The 21,302-nt window shown below is 53.1% G+C and overlaps 1 protein-coding gene across 1 annotated transcript in view; it reads right to left on the reverse strand.

Moving 5' to 3' along the window:
• Positions 1-559: 559 nt before the first annotated feature.
• Positions 560-21,302, reverse strand: part of PHGDH (phosphoglycerate dehydrogenase) — a 31,549-nt gene continuing 10,806 nt past the window's right edge. The window contains exons 4-12 of the mRNA XM_082369373.1: positions 20,032-20,086; positions 19,845-19,943; positions 10,438-10,570; positions 9,759-9,907; positions 8,047-8,199; positions 4,278-4,410; positions 2,906-3,036; positions 1,702-1,939; positions 560-865 (exon numbers count right to left, since the gene is read on the reverse strand). Coding sequence (XP_082225499.1) covers positions 711-865; positions 1,702-1,939; positions 2,906-3,036; positions 4,278-4,410; positions 8,047-8,199; positions 9,759-9,907; positions 10,438-10,570; positions 19,845-19,943; positions 20,032-20,086 — 1,246 coding nt within the window. The 3' untranslated portion in view covers positions 560-710. The remainder of the gene's footprint in view (positions 866-1,701; positions 1,940-2,905; positions 3,037-4,277; positions 4,411-8,046; positions 8,200-9,758; positions 9,908-10,437; positions 10,571-19,844; positions 19,944-20,031; positions 20,087-21,302) is intronic.

Consider the following 21,302-nt stretch of genomic DNA (forward strand, 5'->3'; position numbering starts at 1 on the left):
TTTACTCACACTTTCTTCCCCTTATGAAACCTTTCCAAACATCTCCTGGGAACCACCATCCACAGCTCTAATTACTTCCTCCTCTGCTCTCAACAGAATTCATGTACACCTGTTGTGGTACTTTCCTCACTGCTTCCAGTGACCTCTGTGTGCTCTGTCCCCCCAGCAGATGGAGACTTCTATGGGAGCAGCCTGAGCTTTAATCCTCCTCCTCCTAGGCAGAGCATCTAACCCAGTGCCTGGCACATAATGCTGTACATGTTTGTTGAATTATATTTTCAATGTGCATCTAAATTCCCAGATGGAAGGGATATCTGAAATAGCATAGGAATTTGCTCAAATACCTTGAGTTTTGTTCCTGTAAAAATGTCTCTTAAAAACTTGAGAGACAGGAGAGGGGGTTCTCTTCAGAGTACCCACAGGCAGGCGTGCAGTCCGCCCATCTGGATCTCCCTTTACATGTCCTACCCTCTTGCAACAAAAGTCCTGCCCCACGGCTGCCTGCGGATGCCCTCTGGTGGCTCTTCAGGGTAATGACAACACAAAGGTGCCCGGAGAGTACGGGGTAGGCTCTTTATTGGGTGGTTATTGCTGTACGACAGGGGTCAGATGAGACACAAGCAGTGTCAGCCCCAGCAATGTGGCTCTCCTCTCCCAGTGGGTGTGTTTCTTCAGGAAATCCCACGAGGCTGGGACAAGTGAGCCCAAGGTTAGAAGTGGAACTGGAAAGCCTCGGTCGTGTGCTGCTTCCAGGGCTCCAGGCTGGGCAGCAGGGAGGAGATGCCCATGACGTGCCAGGTCTCCCCATCTGACACCATTGAGGTCTGGTAGGACAGCAGCTGCACCTCTGCCTCTTCCAGGAGGCCTGGAAGTAGAAGAAACCCCTGGTTGGCACAGAGCTCGGGGGAAGGAGAAGCAAGAGGCTGGGAGCAGGCTCACAAGTCTTGAGTTCCCAAGATCAACGTTGCAACGGGGGTGATGGTCTCAGAATCAAAGCGCTGAGACAGGGAACAAAGGGCTCTGCCCAGGTCCCTCACTGTTCTGCAGGCTTTAGGAACACCCTGGCCATCAGGCAAGGCAGGGGAGGGAAGATCAGCCACGAAGAGCCAGAGCTGGACTTGCTGGCTGCCAGTTTTATCCAGACCATCAGCAAGGGGGAAAAGCAGGGGAAAGGTCCCCTGGGCAGCTGGCAACGATAGTGAAATTAGGCCCTTTGGGGCCTGTGGACACACTCACTCTCTGCCATACTTGGAAGTGCTCCAGAACTCCCAGTAGCCCGAGCGCCAGGGGACAGGAGCAGATCCAAGATGCCCACGACATCTGGAGGGGATGCCCTGACGTGCTTTGTTGGATCAGGCTGGCCACCGCCAGGCCTGCGGTCAGAAGGAAACCTGCAACTTAATTCTGAGCTCCTGGGATACAGCTCTACAGGCAGTTCTCAGCTGTGTCCTTACTGTGGTGAGCACCTGCCTAACAAGAGGGGCTCTGGGGCCCTACCCCTGACGCACCGCTCTACGACCTTAGATAAGGCACTTAACCTCAGAACTCCGTACCGGCTCCCCAAATGTTCTGGAACCTGCGGCAGATCCAGTGATGCCGGCAGGCATGGAGAGGGGCTGAAGGAGGCAGAAGTCCACGGAGCCCAGTCCCAGGACAGAGCCCTCAACACACACCCACCGCTGCCTCAAGGCCCCTCCTCACCAATCATGGTTGGCAGCATCGCAGGGTTGGAGGGGTGAGCCCTGAACATGAGCAGGGGCAGGCCCCGGTGGAGAGGCACCTCCGGTCTGAAGACAGCTCCGTTGAGTGCCTGCAGCACAGGCGTGGTGCCCTGGACCCAGCCCACGGCCTGGTAGGGGGCACCTGCCAGGGCCACGGTCAGGAGGCATTCCCCGTAGCCCTGGTCCCCTGGTGCAGCAGGGCTGTGGGAAGTGGTTACCTGCAGAGAAAAGGCAAAAAGGCACAGTGACGCCCACCCCCTCCCTAGGCCTAATCGCCAATTTATAGGGCTTCAGCCCTGCTGCCACGCTCAGCAGCTCAGGGCGGGGGGAGAGGGCAGATGGGGAAGCCTGGTGGCCCTGAGCGTGAGCTTCCTCCCTAAAGGGAGGGCGAAGAGATCTGCCAGGTGCAGGTAAAGGCTTGGGCTGGACGGTGGGAAGTGGGGAGAAGGTGGGAGGGAGGGAGGCAGGGCTGTGAGAAGGGCTGAGATGAGCAGGACGGTCACCAGAGGCTGATCCAGCCTGGTCCCTCCTTCTCTGACTTACTGCTCCCTGCACAGAAGCAGTGGCCTGCCTGGGATATAGGAGAGCAGTGGGGGGAGAGGAAGAGGGACGTGAGAGCTCTACTGCCCACTGCCTCTGCCAGCTCCCACTGGCTGAGAAACACAGACTTCAGTCTAAAACGGGAACCGGAAGGGAAGACGCCAAAGGGAAGCCACGAGGGGCGGCAGAGGCTAAAAGGATGTGCGGCGAGCTCCCAGAGTTTGCAGACTAACCAGGAACCCGGGTGCCGTGGTAAAGGAGCACTGGTTGGAGAATCGGGGGCCGAGCACGCCGGGCTATCTCCCAGCTCCCAGCCTGACTCCTTGATCTCCTCAGCTGTGAACTGGGGCTACTGCTGCCCCTCCCACTCACAGAGCACTTATACACAAAGCACCTGCACGAGTATTAGTTCACTCGTAGCGATGCTCGGGGCCAGTGGTATCTCCACTCTGCAAGTGAAGAGATCACGGCTACTTCTCACAGGCAGACACTGTCACCTGCAGGACCGGCGCCCAGGGCTCCCGCTCGCTCGGGGAGCAGAGCTGCAAGGTGCTCTGAACGCAGGCGAGAAAAGCAGTGCAGACTCGGGATGGAGGGGATGGAGGGGAGGGGAGGGGAGGGGAGGGGAGGGGAGGGGTGCGCACATTGAGGCCGCTCTCGTTCACCAGCAGCTTGGCGTTCACCAGGTTCACCTCCACCTGACGGGAAGCATCCTTCAGGAGGCCGACGATGACGGCGGGGGTCAGGCAGTTCCCAGAGTTCTTCAGGGACAATCCTGGGGACCCAGAGAAGCCGCTATAAGACCACTGTGTGTAGAACAACAAGGGAGTGGGCAGCACATCGCTGGCCCCGAGCTCTGGGTCACGGCTCCTCACTGACCTGGGGGCCCAACTCCAGCCTGCCAGGCAGTTCTGCTTTCCTCTGCAGGCAGAGAGGTGGCCGGGGTGGGGGACACACGAAGGGTCCAGGCCAGGACACGGGGGACGCGCTACACCAGTTTAAGAAACTCTTCTCCAGAACCCAGCCTAACTCTGCTGCCCCGCACATCTGCCCCTGGCCTGTCCGCCCTGGCTTGCCTGTCATTCCCCAAAGGGACACTTGAAAAATATCCTACTCTTATCCCTACCCGGCACTCATGCCCTTGCCGGCCTCAGGAAATGGAAGCAGGAAGGGGCGACTAAAGCAGCTGGGCCCACGTCCCTGTCTTGTCTCCTTGAGGCCTCGGCACCCCGGCCAGTGAGGCCTCTGGCTCTGCCCCTGCCTGGTACCGGCAATGCTCAGGGTCTACCTGCCTCCACTCCAGTCTCTCCCCACGTGAGGGGATGCCCAACAGTCAACGGGGAGGACAAGCCCCTGCAGGGTTCAGGGGACCGGGGCCCTCCCCGGTCTCTCAACCACGCCTGCACAGGGCTGGACCCACTGCAAAGGCGGCCAGAGCCTGTGGAGGGGCAGACAGCGGGTGCTGCTCCCGTCCCCACTCCCTGGCTGAGCAAATGCCCCTGCGGGCATCAGCCTGCCCGAGGGCCCACCTTAGGATGTCACAGAGCACAAAATGTCCTCACCGCCTGCCTCGTCTGACACACCCGCCCCGGCTTTCACTTCACAGGTGAAGAACTCACAGCTCAGAGAAGGAAAAGTCCCACAGCAGGTAAGCAACTGGGTCAAAACCAGAATAAAATGTTCTGCTGCTTCACCCGGACTCCCTCCACCAATCCTACTGCCTCTCACGTGAAATTCCAAATCTTACGGAGGTCCCTCTTGCACCCCAAACATGCACGTCTTAAAAATACTGCATAAATGTGATTTACGAAAATTAAGTATATTTCCCAATAACTTTGTGTACCCATCCTCCTCAGTAGCAAGCAAGCCATACTCAGACCAAATGTGAAACGCGGAGTCATGAGAGCAGGGTCACCTCTGAGTCCCTCACTGGTCTGTGGCCTGCAGCAGACACACCCGGTGGGGTGCCGAGTCCACGCCCCTCTTCCCTCTCCCTCTGCAGAGTTCCCGGCTCACCCTGTGTTACCACCTGGATGGTCCCTTTGGGGGACCCAGCCCAGGCTTGCATCAGTGCCCCAAGAGCTTCTGCCAGACCAATCCAAGGCTTGGTGTGTGGAGAGAAGGCACTGGTAAGGGCCTGGGCGTTTACCTGCAGAGAAAGGGGAGCAGGGCAGAGGTCAGGAAGGGATGGGACAGGGCACACCTGCCCAACTCGGCTCCCAAACAAGGTCTTATTGTTGAGACTCAGCTCCACGTGGAGAGCAGGTGGCATGGGGCCACCCTTGCTTTGGGTGCCTGGGGGGTGACAACCTCCATTAGCCACCAACAAGGTGACAACAACCTGTTCCCATAGCTGAGGAGAGCTATAGAGCCAGAAAAGGGCACAAAAGGCTAAGACCACTTCAAACTGCCAGACGGGGAGTGGGAAGAAGGGGAGAAGGACATCTCCCTCTTCTCTGAACATGTGCCAGCGCCCCCAAACCACTCCACCGGAGACTTGTTTCTCCTGTGCTGGGGAAGGAAGATGGGTCTTTGACATAAAACATATGGGGAGGGCTTCCCTGGTGGCGCAGTGGTTAAGAATCCACCTGCCAACGCAGGGCACACGGGTTCGAGCCCTGGTCCGGGAAGATCCCGCATGCCGCGGAGCAACTAAGCCCGCGAGCCACAACTACTGAGCCTGCGTTCTAGAGCCCGCGAGCCACAACTACTGAACCCGCGAGCCACAACTACTGAAGCCCACGTGCCTAGAGCCTGTGCTCCGCAACAAGAGAAGCCACTGCAATGAGAAGCCCACGCACCGCAACAAAGAGTAGCCCCCACTCGCCGCAACTAGAGAAAGCCCACGTGCAGCAACGAAGACCCAACGCAGCCAAAACTAAATAGATAAAATAAATACATTTTTTAAAAAATTTTTTTAAAAATAAAAAACATATGGGGAGTCACAGATCACTTGGACCTAGAGTGGTGTGTCTCTCTGGGATGGCATTCCTAATTTGCCTTCATTTTTATTTTCCATGTTGATTTTTTAAAATGTGTTTTTACATTGTCACAAAACACTCTGTCAATATATCACAATTTGTAAGGCTGGATTTATATACCTTTTTTTTTTTGGTCATGCCACGCAGCTTGAGGAATCTCAGCTCCCCAACCAGGGATTGAACCCAGGCCATGGCAGTGAAAGCGCAGAATCCTAAACACTAGACCACCAGGGAACTCCCTGGATTCACACGTTTTTGATGATCCTATCACTCTTTAAAAGTTGACTCCTGTGAAGTCCACCACAGGCCGGCTGGGCAGTTGAAGAAGGCAGAAGCCACGTAATCTTCTGACGTTGTAAGTCTAGGGTCTGGCTGGCTGGACCCCCAGCAGGGACTTGATAACAAAAACCAGCTTGTTCTGTGTCAAAATGTCTATTCCATCTTGTGGCTCTGAGTTAAGTATCTGGCCACTTATGCTGAGGCAACTTGTAAAGAGAACCATCTAAGAAGGATTTAATTAGAAACCCGGGTTGGATGCAAATCAATCAGGCAGCTCTAAGATGTAATGAAAAGAAAACGTGGAGGCTTCTATTCCTGTTTTCATAAAGATACAACTGGCAGAGAATTAAAGAAGAGAGACTTGTGATGACAGAAACAACCAAGGAGGCGGGACACTGCAGCAGACCCTTCTGTGTTAAGGGGCAGCCTGGTGTGATCGCACCCTGCGGCCGGGCCCCCTTTGATCCTCTCCGGAGGGCACAGAAAGGGCAGTGAGTCCCAGAGCTGCAGGGGGAGAACTGAAGGGCCAGGCCACAGCTGGGGTGTGAAAGCCTGCAGCAGGCAGCGGGAAAGTGCTCAACTGAGAAGCCCCAAAGGCAGGCGCCACGCTTGGTCAGATGCCTACACAGGCCAGGGCGGTGCTTCCCCCAGGTCTGCTGAGTAAAAGGAGCGTCTGTCTTCTCTAGAAGATAAGTGGGAGGCTCCAGGAAGAGCCAATGCACTGGGGCACCAACCTGACCCTAATGCTAGTCTGTGCCTCACGTTAGAGCAGAATTGAACTGGAGAGGACCCGGTAAAGAATGAGGGACAGAGGAGTTTCCCATGTGACAAATGTCTTTCTTACAAATGCCTACTCTACCCCACCAGCCGTTGTGGCTGGAGAGTTCAATTTGCCTAAATTTAACAATTGGACTAGGAGATGTGACCTCTTAAGTAAGAAGGGGACATTTTGTGGGCCCATTTGATGGAGCTGGTGTTAAGGAGTCCCCGTCATGAAAAGGCCTGGAATGCCACCACTCCCTGTATAACTCATAAGGGCTGCACCGCTGAGGGCTGTACCCTGCCTTGTGAGTGGACAGAAAAAAGAAAAGCCCAGCCCAGACTGGGTGGCAATGGTCACGGTGGCCCAAACCTCGCCTGGGTCCCCACCAGCCTCACGGGGGAGAAATGAACCGCTCAGAAGCCCACGGCATGCAAAGGGAGTGAGAAAGCGTGCCCTGTCTTGAGAAGTCCACAGACACAGTGCAGAGAGAGGGTGCAGACATGGATGGGTAAGCGTCCTTGTTGACCACCGAGCTGTGGCCACTGCCAGGCTGTCCCAGCCTGCCCGTCGCACCTGCGATGGCTGCCCCCGAAAGCCCTCCTCCGGGACAGCAGTAGGCGCCCTTATTTTCTCAGGGTGTAGAGGCCACAGTGGCCTGGGCTCTTGAACCAGGGCTGGCAGGGTTGAACAAAGCATCCTGTGTCTCTCCTGCCGCAGTTCTGTCCTCAGAAGCGAAAATGCCTGTGTTGAGGGTCAGCCAGGAGGGTCAGGGACTACCCCCCAGCCGCGCCCCAACTCTCACTCATTATTGGTTAAATGCTCCAGGCAGAGCCACATGAACTGCAGAGAAGCTTACATCCTTTTGGTTTTGGTGGTGTTATTTTTTTGTTTGTTTGTCCTCTGAGAACTTAGAACTTAATTAAGAACTAAGATATAAACTCATGAAACCTCAATAATAGGAGAGAATGTGGCTCACTGCAAAAGGGTTGGGATGGAGCTAGAAAGGCCAAGCAAGCCTTCGTGAAGGGGCAGGTGGCGCGCGAGCCCCCCGATGGACAGCTATGCCTTCCTTATTCACCTCCATATCCCCAAAGGGCTCTGACAGTATCTGGTACCCACTGGAGCTTAGGGACCATCTGAAGACTGAGTGAATGAGACAGGACTTGAAGTATAAAGTCAGGTTCAGCTTGGAAGAGGAACACATGCCAGGAAGGGCCCACTGTGAGCGCAGTCAAGAAACCATGATTGGGGGAAAGAAAGGGGGGCCAGCTGGCTTGGAGGGTTCCTATGGGGAAGATGGGTGCAGGCTTCTGGGCAGGGCATCCCTGCCCAGGCTTCTAAGAGAGATGGGATGAAAGGCGAGCGCTCGGGGTTACGAGGTGAGGACGCCCTCTCAGGGCTTTCTCCACAGGCCGTCCCCCACCTGCCCCTACCTCGGGCATCCCGCCATCATGCGAGCCACACTCCTTCACTCCCAAGGCCTGTGGAGAACAAAGGAGCCTTTCTCCAGAGGCAGGGCACTGGGAAAAACCGCAATCTCAGCAGTGAGCCTACGATATAAACAAGCTAAGCTGGCTCCCTGCTGCCGGGCCTCAGCTCTCAAGACTAAGCAGGGGCAGCTCCTGCCACCCCACCCAGAGCGCTGGCTTAAGTACAGTCCCTTATCTTCGGCCCCCAGGGCTGAATCTGGTCCCAGCAACAACGCGCCCTTCTGCAGCTCCTCCCTCTGACCTCCGGGCCCAGCCCCACATGGCATACTTACAACTCCCGCCAGAGATTTCCCCTTCACCATGTCCACGAACTGGATGGCAATTTCCTCCCCGCAGCGGCTCTGGGCCTCCTTGGTGCTGGCGCCCAGGTGGGGGCAGCTGATGACATTCTCGTGGTCCACCAAGGCCCGGTTCCGGGGTGGCTCCTGCCCAGAAAGAGACATCTCTGGGTGGGCCGCTACAGATCGGCCCCAGGGAGTTGGAGGGGAAGAGGGCAGGGGTGATGCTGTCTCCTACTTCTGTAAGAGGTCACTGGACTCAATAATAACCGTCTTCCTCATGAATGTTGCATCACAGCAGAGTAGACAGAGCTGTAGACCGGATTCCAGTCTCAGCTCCACCACTTACTACCTATGTGCTTTTGGGCAAATCTCCATCTCTCTGAGCCTCAGTTTCCCTATCTATAAAATGGGTTACTACTACCTATCTCCTAACACTATTATGGAGATTATGCAGTAATAAAGGAGGTTCTCAACCAGTGGTAGCTGTTATAGCTGATATTGGTTTTTCCCCTCTACCCACTGCCCCAACACCAGTCCACCCCTCAGCACTTACTGTCAGCTCTTAGCACAGAGGCAGGCTCTTTGTGGGCATTCCACACGGGTGTTGCATCCTGGTTCTCACCAGGACAGGCGGCCCATCTGGCCACCCCTACCCCACCCTCCAGTGCCCCTTCCACCCCTTCTGCTCACCGGGCACAATGTGGGGGCCTTGGACATGTTACTTAGGCCTCCTCTCTTCTGGTCATTCTCCCCAGGACTCTATCGGCTCCCACGGGATTTGGCCACATAGGTCTGTGAGTGCCGGCCGCAGAGTAGTAAGTGCCATGGGGAGGCCAAAAAGAGCGAGGGGAAGGTGCTGTGTTAGGGAGACGGCGATATAAACAAGGGTCAGGCACACCCTTGCCTTCAAGGAGCTGACGATGTAGCTCCTTGTGACCAGGACCACAAACCCAATGCATGCTGTGCCCTGGGCAGGGAACAGACACTGAGTGCTACAGGGGGTCAGAGGGCCAGGGTCTTGCCAAGGTCACAAAGCTGGTAACCAGCAAACCCCCATTGCCTAATCCAAAGCCCATGCTTTTTCCCCGATCTCCGATGCTGAAGTGGGATTTTTAAGAGAGGTGGACAGGATTCACGTGGGAACGCTATCGGGTGTGAGGGCAGGATGGGGGCAGTGGGTGAGCAGATGCTACATCTCTGCTCCTGCACAGAGACCTAGGGACAGCAGCCTCTGGGACCAGGGGAGCACGTCTAACCAGTATCCTCGGCTTCCTCCCCTCTGCGGGAAGAGAGGAAGGGAAAGGAAGGCCAACAGACACTGGGTGGAATGTCTTCTTGGCAGTGGGAGTCATTTCACCAGAGATCTGTATCAATACCTTAAACCCCTCTCTGCCTGCCCCAAATCCTCCACCTCAGAACTGATCTGCTGCTCTGTCTTCCTCTGAACTTATCAACAGCGTAGCCACCCAGGAGCCCGAGCCCAGGAATGGGTCCTATATAAAATCTGAGTTTTGCAGAAGACAGCACGGCTGCCTCTGTACCAGGCTCTGCACCGGGCTCTTCAAACCACAGACGTGTTATTTTTGGCGACACAACTTCTCCCGCTAGAGACAGGAAGCTCAAGGTCTTTGCACAGCTGGGCTTGCAGCCCAAGTCTCTCTGCTCTGGTCTCCCCTCCCCACCGACACTGAGCAGGCACTCACTTCTGCGAACACGTCCAGCGCGGCTCCGGCACACTGACCCGACTGCAGGGCCCGGAGCAGGGCGCCTTCATCCACAATCCCTCCGCGAGCACAGTTCACCACACGCACCCCCTTCTTGCACTGGGCGAAGGTGCTGTCGTTCAGCAGGCCTGGAACGGAGGGAGGAGCTTTCCTGCGGCAATGGTGTGGGGATCCCCGTGTTCTCCCCACTGCACTGGCAACCGCACCAGCTCCAGAGGCCCTCTCTTCCCCCCACCAGCTCTTCCCCACACACCTCCTTTCTGGGGGACCACGGTCTTTCTGGTCTCACTGCTCCCTTCTCAGATGCTCTGGGGCAGGAGTCCTTGTCATGGATTTGGACCAGACTCAATTTAGAAACATCCCAAATATCCCTGAGATATTAGTGCTTCCTGCAGTGGTCCCAGGAAGTATTCATGGGGTCACTGGTCCTACATGTTGACCCAGCTCACCCAGACCCTGTGCATTTCCAGCCAACTCACCCCTCCTCAGTCTGATGCAAGGCCGTGTAACAAGACATCACCATGCTCCATGCTCACAGGATCTGGATGGGCCACCGCCACAGCTGGTCCCCAGCATAGGCAGAAAACCCAGACCGAGGGCCCACCCTTATCTGGTCTGTGGCTTCTGTGGCCAACCCACAAGGTAGGGGCACACCTACCTGTGGTGGAAGGCAGGAGAGGTGTGTGCACAGTGATAAAGTCACAGAGAGGCCAGATCTCCTCCAAGGGCACCTGCTGCACACCGAAGGAGGCCGAGACCTCTGGCGAAATGATGGGGTCATACCCTATGGTCTGGGGAAGTCAGAGAGGGAGCGTAAGTGTCACTGTTAATTATTAGCACTGGTATTATTAGTCATGGCAACCATTTATGGAGCACTGACCCTGTGCCCCGCACTACAGTTAAGCCTTCCCCAACACCTGTCTACCTCTCACGACAATACAACCGTGTTGGCACTATTCTTCTTCCTTCATTAGAGCTGAAGGAAGTGGAGCTTACACACTGGAGGGGGCGGCGCCAGAGTTCAAAGGCAGGTTCACCCACCTCCAAGCTCTGAACCACGAATGGGTGCAGGAACAGCTGGTGTGCGGTTGGACCAGTGGAGCTCAGACGCCCTTGGAAAGTGGGGAGCCCACGTGAGGCAGGACGATCCTGTGGGAAGCGGTGACGCGGTCGGAGGGCACAAGGGAAATGGGGGAGAAGCTGGCTGCAGCCGGAGGCCCCACAGGCCAGAAGACAGAGGCAGATGCACTGCCCACTTCAACAGAGTGAGGAAGAGATGAGGGAGGAGGGCAGTGGTGGTGCTGAGCGGGTTACCAAGGAGACGGGACCCGCCACTGGGGAAGAGGGTGAAACACCAGTGCTGACACCGGCGGGGAGAGTACGGTCCCCTCTCTTGAAGTTTCTTTTAACAAGACTTAAAGTGCATCTCGTTTTGGAAGGCACAACTTGGTGACTAATCGCGCAGAGAGGTATAAATGACTAACGACAAATCCTTTCAACAAGGCAGGTTTGACTGGGGTGGAGAAGGACACCAAGAGGAGGAAAGTGAGACATAAAGGCACCGTGGGTGCGGAGGACCCAGAAAGAAGCCTGGTCTGGGCTGGCCGGGGAAGGGGTGGGCCCCCAAAGCAGAGGGACCTCCCTGAGGCTGCGGAGAAGGAGGGAAGTTTGACTCCTGGGAGATGGGGACAGACAAGAAACTCGGGGGTGTAAACTTCATCAACACTATGAAATCAGCTAAAGGTCATCACATATTGATGGGAAGAGGGAAAGCTGGAGAAGACAAAGCTCAGGAGAAGGAAGAAAGGACACAGACTCATAGCTGATAATGGCAAACATCTTTAGCATTCACTATGTGTCTCAAACCTCCTTAGGTACTATTAGTTCCCTGTTCTACATATGAGGAAACTAAGGCGGAGGTTAAATGCTTTAGCCAAGGTCATAAAAGTAGCAAGTGGTAGAGCTGGGACACAAGTATTCTGACTCCAGGGCCTGCACTCCTAATGCCTACCCTCTAATCAGGGGTGGAGTGAGGAGCCCATAGTCCCACCTGAGAAAACAGGAGAAGAATGAGATGGAAACATCTCTCCTACATCAGAAGGAATCTTGGGTGTCAGCCACACACCTCTCAGCAGGGACAATGCTTTAAAGGTTGCCAAGGCAGCACAAGCAGCAGGGATGCATGTGCAACCAGGTGAAAATCATCCACCTCTTGCAACAGCAAAGACCTACCCGCTTTCTGCCTGGTCTGCCCCGGAAGCCTTCCCAGGGCTTTCTCCATGGGCTTGGTCCATGTCTCAAAGGCATGGATGTCCTCAAGAAGGCCGGACAGCCGACTGAGCTGGGCAGGCTGGCAGGACCCAGGGTACGGCCTCTGAACAAGTGAACCAGGAGCTGGGCCTGAGTCCTGCCTCAGTCGCTGTCGACTGTGTGTCAAGGTGCAAGTCAGTGCCTCCAGACCTGGGTCCTCCACTCTACGTAAAGAAGCAGGTGGATGATTTCAAAGTCACCCGCTGCTCTGACTTCCAACAATTCAATATTCCACGAAAAGAAAGCTCCCTTAGCCCTGAGAAAATGTACAGAGTTGGCCCAGGATTAAACAAAAACAAACAGAAAGAACTTCAACAGTGGTCACCTCTAGGTGGTAGGATTAACTTTTCCCCTTTATGCTTTCCTACGCTCATTTAACTTTCCCCCACTGATCATGAATTTCTTTTGAAATTAGGGAAATATACAAGTTATTTTAGAAAATAATGGCACAGAAGATTGCTATATCAAGTCAGCACTCCTAGAGAGGAAACTGAAAACGGTTATGAACGAGGTGTCGCTTTTGGATCACATTTTTCATCATCAGCCTTGTGGGACAAAAAACGCTGGGTGGGTCCCACTCCGACCTCCGGCAGAGGTTTGGGAGAAAGAGGTTGCCTCCCGGACGCCCTACAGGATCGTGAGCTCGTGACCACCTCAGCCCCACGTGGCCATTACCCCAGATGTAACCTCCTCATTTCTCGTGGGGAGGATGAAACGCCTGGGGGAGGGGAGAGGATCCTGCCCTGTGTTCTCACAAGTCTTCTTTGTCCGTGGGCTCTGAGGCTGGCTGGAACAACGGCCCCGTTCATCTCTAAGCCAGATGTACTTTTCCTCATGTGGAGCGGGGAGAGGACAGGGACACCAACGGAGGTCACACAGCCAAGCCCGATGGAGGGGGTTCACACAACTCTATTGGCTCTGGGCTCCTAGGAGCCAAGAAGCAGCATGGGGCTGCCGGGAGGAAGGGTCCTGCAGGCCAAGCCTGGCCCAGTGCCCCCGCTGCAGCTGCCTGGGGCTAAAGGGAAGTGGACAGGGTGGGGTGGGGGGAAGAGGAGGGATAAGCATCTGCCACAGCAGTCAGCAGGCCCCGACTCAGCTTTCTTTCACAGAGAAACAGTACCTCGTTCATCTGCAGACAACTGCAGGGGAAGAATTCTACCCTGTTCTAACTTTTCACTCAAAATACCCAGGGCGGACAGGAGTTGAACTCAACTAAGGGCTGGGCTTCTTATATCAGGGGGACCACGTTGCCAGAGATAAAAAGGGTGATATCAGGCCTGAGTCGGGTCCTAATGTATCCTGGATAGGTCAGATGTCCTCATGTGCAGAAGTCAGGGCACTCGCGGTTACACACATCTATGATGCACTCACGGTTACACACATCTATGATTCCTAGAGACGAGCCTTGGGGAGCTGCATAAAGGGATGCCCCACCTCACCCCACGCCAGGACTCCTGATGTTGGGGCAGCAGAGGAACCCTAGATTTTCAAGCGGTGCTCCAGGGCGACCTCCTAGCTGCCGTCCTAGAAGGCAGCCTTGGGAGGCTGGGCACGCTGCTCCCGGTCCCCCGGCTGACCGTGGATGGAGGAGAGCCAGGAGGCCTGCAAGGTAAAGGGGCTCCAACAGAGGAGCCTAACGGTCTCGCCCTCTCTCTACCCCAGAGCCAATCTTCGGGCTTAGCGTTGGTGCTCTCCCCCAACACGATGAAACCTTACACAGAAACTCAGTATAAAACCAGATCAGGGGCTTCCCTGGTGGCGCAGTGCTTGAGAATCTGCCTGCCAATGCAGGGGACACGGGTTCGAGCCCTGGTCTGGGAGGATCCCACATGCCGCGGAGCAACTAGGCCCGTGAGCCACAGTTACTGAGACTGCGTGTCTGGAGCCTCTGCTCCGCAACAAGAGAGGCCACGATAGTGAGAGGCCCGCGCACCGCGATGAAGAGTGGCCCCCGCTTGCCGCGACTAGAGAAAGCCCTAGCACAGAAACGAAGACCCAACACAGCCAAAAATAAATAAATTAATTAATTAATTTAAATAAATAAATAAATAAAACCAGATTAATTCGAAGGTGCAGAGGTGAAGGCCCAGAGCCCCACCACCTGCTCTCTTTCTGGGCCCATACCCCAGGTCCTTATTCTATATCTGAAAGTATTTGAAAACCACTGCTCTAGGGCAGTCGGAATTCCAGGTACCAGACTGAGATGGCAGCTGCCTGTCCGGCGAATGGCTGAGCACAGGGACACGGGGCAGGGGCTGATTAACGAGCAGGGATCAGGGATAAAGACAGTGGTGGTGGAGTGGGGCAAAGAGCCCCAGATTGGAACTCAGGAGGCCCAGAGTCTGAGCTGGACTCCACCCCTTATTCGTCCTATTATCTTGAGCGTATCACATAACCTCCCTGGGCCTCAGTTTCCTTATCTGTAAAACTGAGGTAATAATAGTGACCCCAGAGGGTCATTGTAAGCACAGTATCTAACACAGCAGATCTCAGTAAATATTAGCAGGACCTGAAAGAATCGGTGACAACTGGTGCCTCGGGTTCAACGTCCATCCCTCTGGGCTAAGGTCAGACTCATCACAACACTGGCCAAAAAGAAACTGTTAAGAGATGCTGGTCTGCTCCTCACAGAAAACCCTGAAAAGAAAGTGCAAGGCTCAGCCCCTGGCTGGTTGGGGCCTGTTGACCCATTCTAGGGGACAGGCCAGCTTGAGTGAGTTGAGCCTCCAGAGTTATAACCTGTTATCCAGCAACACTATTGAGAAAAAGTTTCAAGCAGAAAGAACATTACAGAGTGCAAGACCCAAATGATTCAGAACACCAGCAGGCTGCAGGCTGCCAGAATTATACTGAAACCCACATCTGCACCTGTGGCTCAAAGCAAAGTCAGCAGCTGCTCTAAGGTGGAAACCAAGGCTCCTTCTAGGCCTGTGCTGGCATAAGCGGGCTCTTCCCCCACCGATCTCCACCTGGCTAAGCTCCCCCTACCTTAAGTGACCAGACAGTCACAAAGAAAGGAAGGGAAAGGGGTGCTCCACCCCCAGTATCTGAGCCCAAGAAGGTCTCTCCTCACAGCTCCTGTGATATGAAGGGGAGCCCTTTTTTTTCTTTAACTATTTAATAGCTTTTATTCTACACATTTATAAAAGTAACAGTTTTACCAGGGAAATAGTTTTCACCCAACCACCATATATCTGAAAGTATTATGTTGAAGTATAAACTCAAAATGAGGCCAAGTGGAATCAGTAATACTGGGGCTCATAATGTAGGAGCTGAGACTTCCCAGGTCTGGAGGAGTTCCATGACCCTAGAAGAGCAGGTACTGCTGTCACTTGGAGCAAGAATGGTAGACAGAGGTCCTGCATCAGCTACATTTTTTTTAGTATTGGTGAAAATGAAAACCGTCCATCTGTTTTGATGCCTGTTCAGTCACACAAGAGAAAGCCATGAATGGTGCCCCGCTTTCACAGTCCGGTTTGCTTAGGGAGGACATTTTCCCTGGGCATGTTGGAAAAACGGGGAAAACCATGATTTCATCTGTTACACTTTTTTTTGCACACAATTTTCACCAAAACATTTTCCTTGTAACAAAATGAAACTATCCGAAGACTAGTTTCGGATAGTTTAAATCCTGATACCTTAGAGAGGGTCAGATAATAGTTGTCCATTAGCAGCTTAATTAGTGATGAACAGCCTGGTGACAGATCAGGAACAGGATCTGTTCCCAGGTGCCAGGAGAGAAGAGGATGATAAAGATAACCTTTACAAGCTTTGCTGTTTCGCCCGAGCCAGCCCAGCTGGAACTGCTCAAAGTGTCCCCTACGACTACTGGTCCACTCTATGTCTTTAATTAGGTTGTTCTCCCAAGTTACTGTAACAAACCCAGTCCTTAATAATTTGACACCATTGCCTAGGACCACACAGTAAACTCACTGCCAGGACCATTTCACAGTTTAAAGAAAGTGGTAGCCCATTGGGATGACGGATGTTCACAGACGTCAGGGCTCACAGGGCATCTGTGTCTATGTTCACACCCCCTCTTCACATGCTGGCCAAGTGGTTATCCGGTCTTGCAGGTATATCTGCAGAGATGCGGGACTCACTCCCTCCTGAGACCATTCACTCCATTGGGGGCCAGCTCTGTAGCTCTGCCCCTCCAGCTTACACCTAGTGGTCCTCCCTGGATCTACTTCTTAGAGAGCGTGACTCTTCTATAGGACTTCTATTTAGCTATTTGAAGGCCTCCACTATGACTCCCAAGTCTTGATGGGCTCAGTGACCCCAGTGCCTTCAGCCCATTCTTAGGAAACACAGACATGAGGTCCCTCACCATCACCCTCTGTCTCCAAAGCTTTCACAGTCTCCCAGAACTTGGGATCTTTGACTGCTCAAATACTCACACAGGGGCTGATCAGTACAGAGCGTGAAGAATGTCACCTCCCTTGCTCTGAATGTCATACTTCTTTTAATGCTGCCAAAAGTCACATAAACTTTTCTATCAATCACATCACTCACTGTTAACCACACTGCACTGTTGTCAAAGGCCTCCTCCCCTAGAAAAAGCCTTTTATACTCACCTCTACACCCAAGTCTAGTTGCTCTGGAGGCTCATATGTAGGGCACTGATGTATCCCAAACAAAGTTTCTATTACAGTGCCCAACTATCCTAGACTTCGAATGTCTTTTAGGACCTGATTCTGCACTTTTAATTATTTACTACTTTTCTCCCTGCTTCCTGTCATCCACAAATGACACATCATCCAGGCTGTTGATGAGAATGGTGGACAAGGCAGAGCCCTGCACCATCCTGTACAGTCTCCCTACAGACTGAGTCGGATCCATCTTTCAACCAGTTACTAAACCCTTCTTAGCACCATGCTCACGGTCTCCATCTTAACCGCAAGGGTATCATGAAAGACCTCACCAATGCTTGCTAAAGTCCACATCTGCAAACAATCTAAATGTCCATCACTGAGGGAATAGCCAAATAAAAGCAATTTATCCCTACAAAGGAATTCCATGCAACAGTTTTAAAATATGGTAAATCTATTTATTCCAAGACATACGTTTTTATCTTAACAACATGCACAATATTCCATTCTCTCTAGAAATAGAATTCCTCTATAGGCATAGAACTGTATGCATTCCATATAAATGCATAGAAAAAATCTGAGATGACACAGATCAAACTGACGTTACCTGTGAGGAAACTCTGATTGGTATGGTCATCTAGGAGACCTTTATCTATATTTCAGTTTTTATGAGAATGCACTGACTTATTACATGATTACAATATAATTTTAAATAGTCAAGATACATGACATCTAGGGAGTCCCATGATATTACCAGTTTAATACTGATTTCCAAAGAGAGACCAAGACTAGTTTGAAACAACTTGTGTTTCATAAACGCTAATCAGACAGCATCCTGTTTGGATGCTGATAAATCATCTCTTTTACAATTTGTTCAAGAATCTTCCTTCCTTGCCCTTTAGAAAATCTTGCTCTCCACAACTGCTTGAACATGAACCGAGGTTCAGATGATGCAGGTCAGTGACCTGCTGCCTTGAGACGAGATTAAGAATGTGTTGGGACCTGGAAACATGTTAAGGAGCTGGATCAAAGTGAGCAGGTCCCGATGTGTTAGGACCTGGAAACATGTTAAGGAGCTGGGTCAAAGTAAGCACGAAGAGACACCACTTGGGCCAGTGGGAAAGGACCAGAGCCAGGCTGCTCTTGAGGGGCTGGGGTTGGGGGGACATCCCGAGGTGTGTTTTGGGTTTTCAAAGAGCATGTCCCAGAAGCAAGACAGTCTAGAGTAACCCTCCAGAGACATCTGGACAGAAGAAACCCCCAGCGAAGCAGCTACATGCTGCAACACAAAAAAGGCACCCAACATCCTCAAAACCATGCTGGGAATAAAACATGTGGGCATGTGGTGAGTGCTATGCCAGAGACACAGATTAACACTCGTAAGCAGGCTCTAGGCACCTCTGAGCTGGGCCCTGTCAGTCACTTCCGCTGCTGGTGCTCAAGGTGCTACATCCCTCTATGCCTCTAGGAAGCAGCCCTGGCAGCGGTTAAGTAGCTGAGTGGTGCCAAAGGAACAGACAAGCTTATCTTATCCATCACTTCAATTATTCAAGACATGAGGTGGGACTTCTTGTCTGACTTCAGTCACTGCCGAAGTCTCAAGTCCTTGACAATGAGTGTTCCTGAGCTAGAAAAGCCTGGAGTGCTGTGGCACCATGCGGGAGTGCACGTGACAGAATGGCTGCTGGGGCCTGGCAACCATCCCAAAGTCACTGTATCATCAATGAAACGCTCACCTGTTTGGTTACCTGTGCCCCGAGTTTTACTTCACCCTGACCCCTGCTTTTAGATGATCAGAATTTTTCATGAGCAGAACCTTTACCTTGATCCCTCACCAATGAGGAAAAAGGAGAAAGTGCTCCCTGTGGCTTATGGCACCTCACCACCCCGGCACAACCACCCCTGCACAAAGGACGTGGCTTTGGTTTGTTTCCATGGTCAATGGATCCTGCTGGGCCACACCCACCTCTCACAGGGAGCCAGAAAAATGTCCCTGCCCTTCCCAGTGAGGGGGGGGGCGGTGCTTAGAAACAATGTCTGGCTGACTTCAATTAATAGGGTGGGAAGTAGAGGCAGGGGAGAGAAGATGTGGATTGTGGTACAATGGGATGCCCACCTGGTTCTTATCCGTCATCCATTTACTGCGAGCCCTTAGCAAAAACTTACAAACTCCAGAGGTCGACATAAAATTAAGGGTTAATCTATAAAGTCTCTTCTAACGCAATGAAGGTGGGAGGGACATACAGAAAGGAAGGAGCAAGGGAAAAAGGGAAAATTCCATAGCAGCTTTATGTAAATTTTTCTAGAACTGAAATGATCTGATTTTCAAAACCATTTTCCTTAATGTTTAACTAAAGCTTTCCTGGCTGCAGTTTGAACCCACAATCCCTCCCTCCCTCAACAGTCACAGGAAACATGGAGACGGCCACCAGCCGACCCAGCGGCCACATCTCTCTGGCCCACCTGGGCAGCCCTGTGGGCTTCCTCTCTTGGCTGAATGGCTTCCCGCCTCGGCAAGGTCTCCTGGATTGGCCCCGGGGACTGGGGGTGGCACTGCTACTGATGACAGCCCTCCCTCAACCAGAAGAACTACTGAGCTCCCAGCATAGTATAAGAGAGAGCCCTGGTGGGCGGCGGGGGTCAGGGATGATTTCTGAGAGATGTGTGAGGTCTCCTGGCCACCGTGGACTCCACAATCATTTCACAGTGTATAGGCAAGCCCCTTTCAATCTCTTCTGGACTGTGGAGGGGAGCTAGAAGACGGATGGACAATTGCTCTGTTTTAAGGTTATAAATTTGCTCCTGGTTTCTGAATTATCACATAAGACAGAACCAGCAAAACAAGGAGGCCCTCGCAGAAGGGGAGGAAAGGCAGGGCAGGATACAAGACCCCTCTCAGCTCCATGGGGACTCAAGGCAATTACTCACCCCAGAGCTGAAGGACCTCCACCAAGCATTCCCAGATGTTGAATTCAAGGGTCTAGATCAGCAGGCCAATGTTCCCTCCCTCCCTGGCTTTGTCACCCATTCACTCAGGGGCTCTAAAGGGGGGGGGGGGGTCAGGCCCTCCTAGGGCAAAGCCTTTAGCTTCTCTCAAGCAAAGCTGCCTCCTCCAAAATTGCTATGGGAAGCCCCACATCAAAGGGGTCTGGTGACCTCTTACCTTCATCCCAAAGGATTGCATCCGGGTGGCCACCTCTCTCCCAATTCTGCCCAGGCCAAGAATTCCTAGGATCTTTCCATTCAGCTCTGTTCCCATGAACTGCAAACAGGCGAAGAAGTGGAAGTCAGCACCCAGAGTGGACCTCGGGCACCCAGCCAGGTGGGGTGACGCAAGGCCGGCTGCTCACCTTCTTCCGCTCCCATTTGCCATTCTTCATGGAAGCCGTCGCCTGGGGAATCTGCCTGCAGGGACAGACAGAGTCAGCGGGCCCACCCAGACCCTGCCAGCCCGGGAAGGAGGCGCAATGTGAGGGCTGCACAGCCACTACTTCTGCCGGGCAATTCCCCCAGGGAACCAAGCTCAAGCCGGGTCTGGGGGGCTCAGGTTCCGAAACACCGAGGACGGTCAAGGGAGGGTAGCAGGGGGAAACCCTTGGCAAGACCTGACTTGGAGCCCTGGGATTTGTCTCCAGCTAGGTGTCTGGGTGGAGGTTCTGAGTCCATCTCAGCGGCTGGAGTATCAGCCTGAGTGACTCTGGGCATGTAAAAAGCAATAGCTAATCCTCCAGGGTTTGTAGGGATAATGAAATGGGGTATTGGTGGATTTTGATAACATCAAATGTCCCAGAAATTCAAGGATTTCCATTTTCCTATTCCATCCAGAGCCATAACCTACAACATCTTCCACTGTATCAAGGGACAGCTGAATACTTATTCTCCCTTGAGAGTTAGGCTAGACTGGGGTGGGCGGGTGGTGTAGTCCAGACACTTCCAACAACCACACAACCTCCTGTCCCACCACACACACACACACACACACACACACTCCACAGCTTATCTCCTCCTATTGGTCAACATGGAGGTCTGAGTCTCTATGTGTTTTCTGGAGAGGACAGAGGAAGTTAGGGCAATGTGAGAGGTCAGAGGGCAAGATGTGTCATGTGGGACATGGCCCTCCAGGCTTCTCCAGAAGCTAGAAAGGAAGAGACAAGAAACAATGTTTAAATATCAGCTCATTTAATGCTCACAACTGCATGGGGGTGGGGTGTGGCCACTGGGGGTTAAATACCTCGCCCAGCATCACTCAACTAGAAGTAGTGGAATCAATTCAAAGCCAAGGAAGACATCCCCACCAGTTAGCCCCCTAAGTATTTAAATGCAGGCGTTCCTGCCGGCCACAAAATTCAGAGGTGTGTGCATGTCTGCGTGTGTGAGAGAGAAGAGATTCCAAGATAACTGTTCCTGTATTTCCACTTCACTGACTTCTTATAAAAAGCATTCTTTCCTGTCTATACGTTACCAGGACGCAGACTTCCATCTGAGGGTGAGGTTGATGGGAATCTGTTCTACGATCAGAGTCCCACGAACTCATGGGTAAACTCAGCAAAGCTTACGTAACAAGTTCATGGAAGAAGCTCCATCTCACTGCTCTGGTCCATGGGGCCTCATTTCAGGAATG

This window comes from Balaenoptera borealis, assembly GCF_965194805.1.
Source record: "Balaenoptera borealis genome assembly, chromosome: 1".
Lineage (NCBI taxonomy): Eukaryota > Metazoa > Chordata > Mammalia > Artiodactyla > Balaenopteridae > Balaenoptera > Balaenoptera borealis.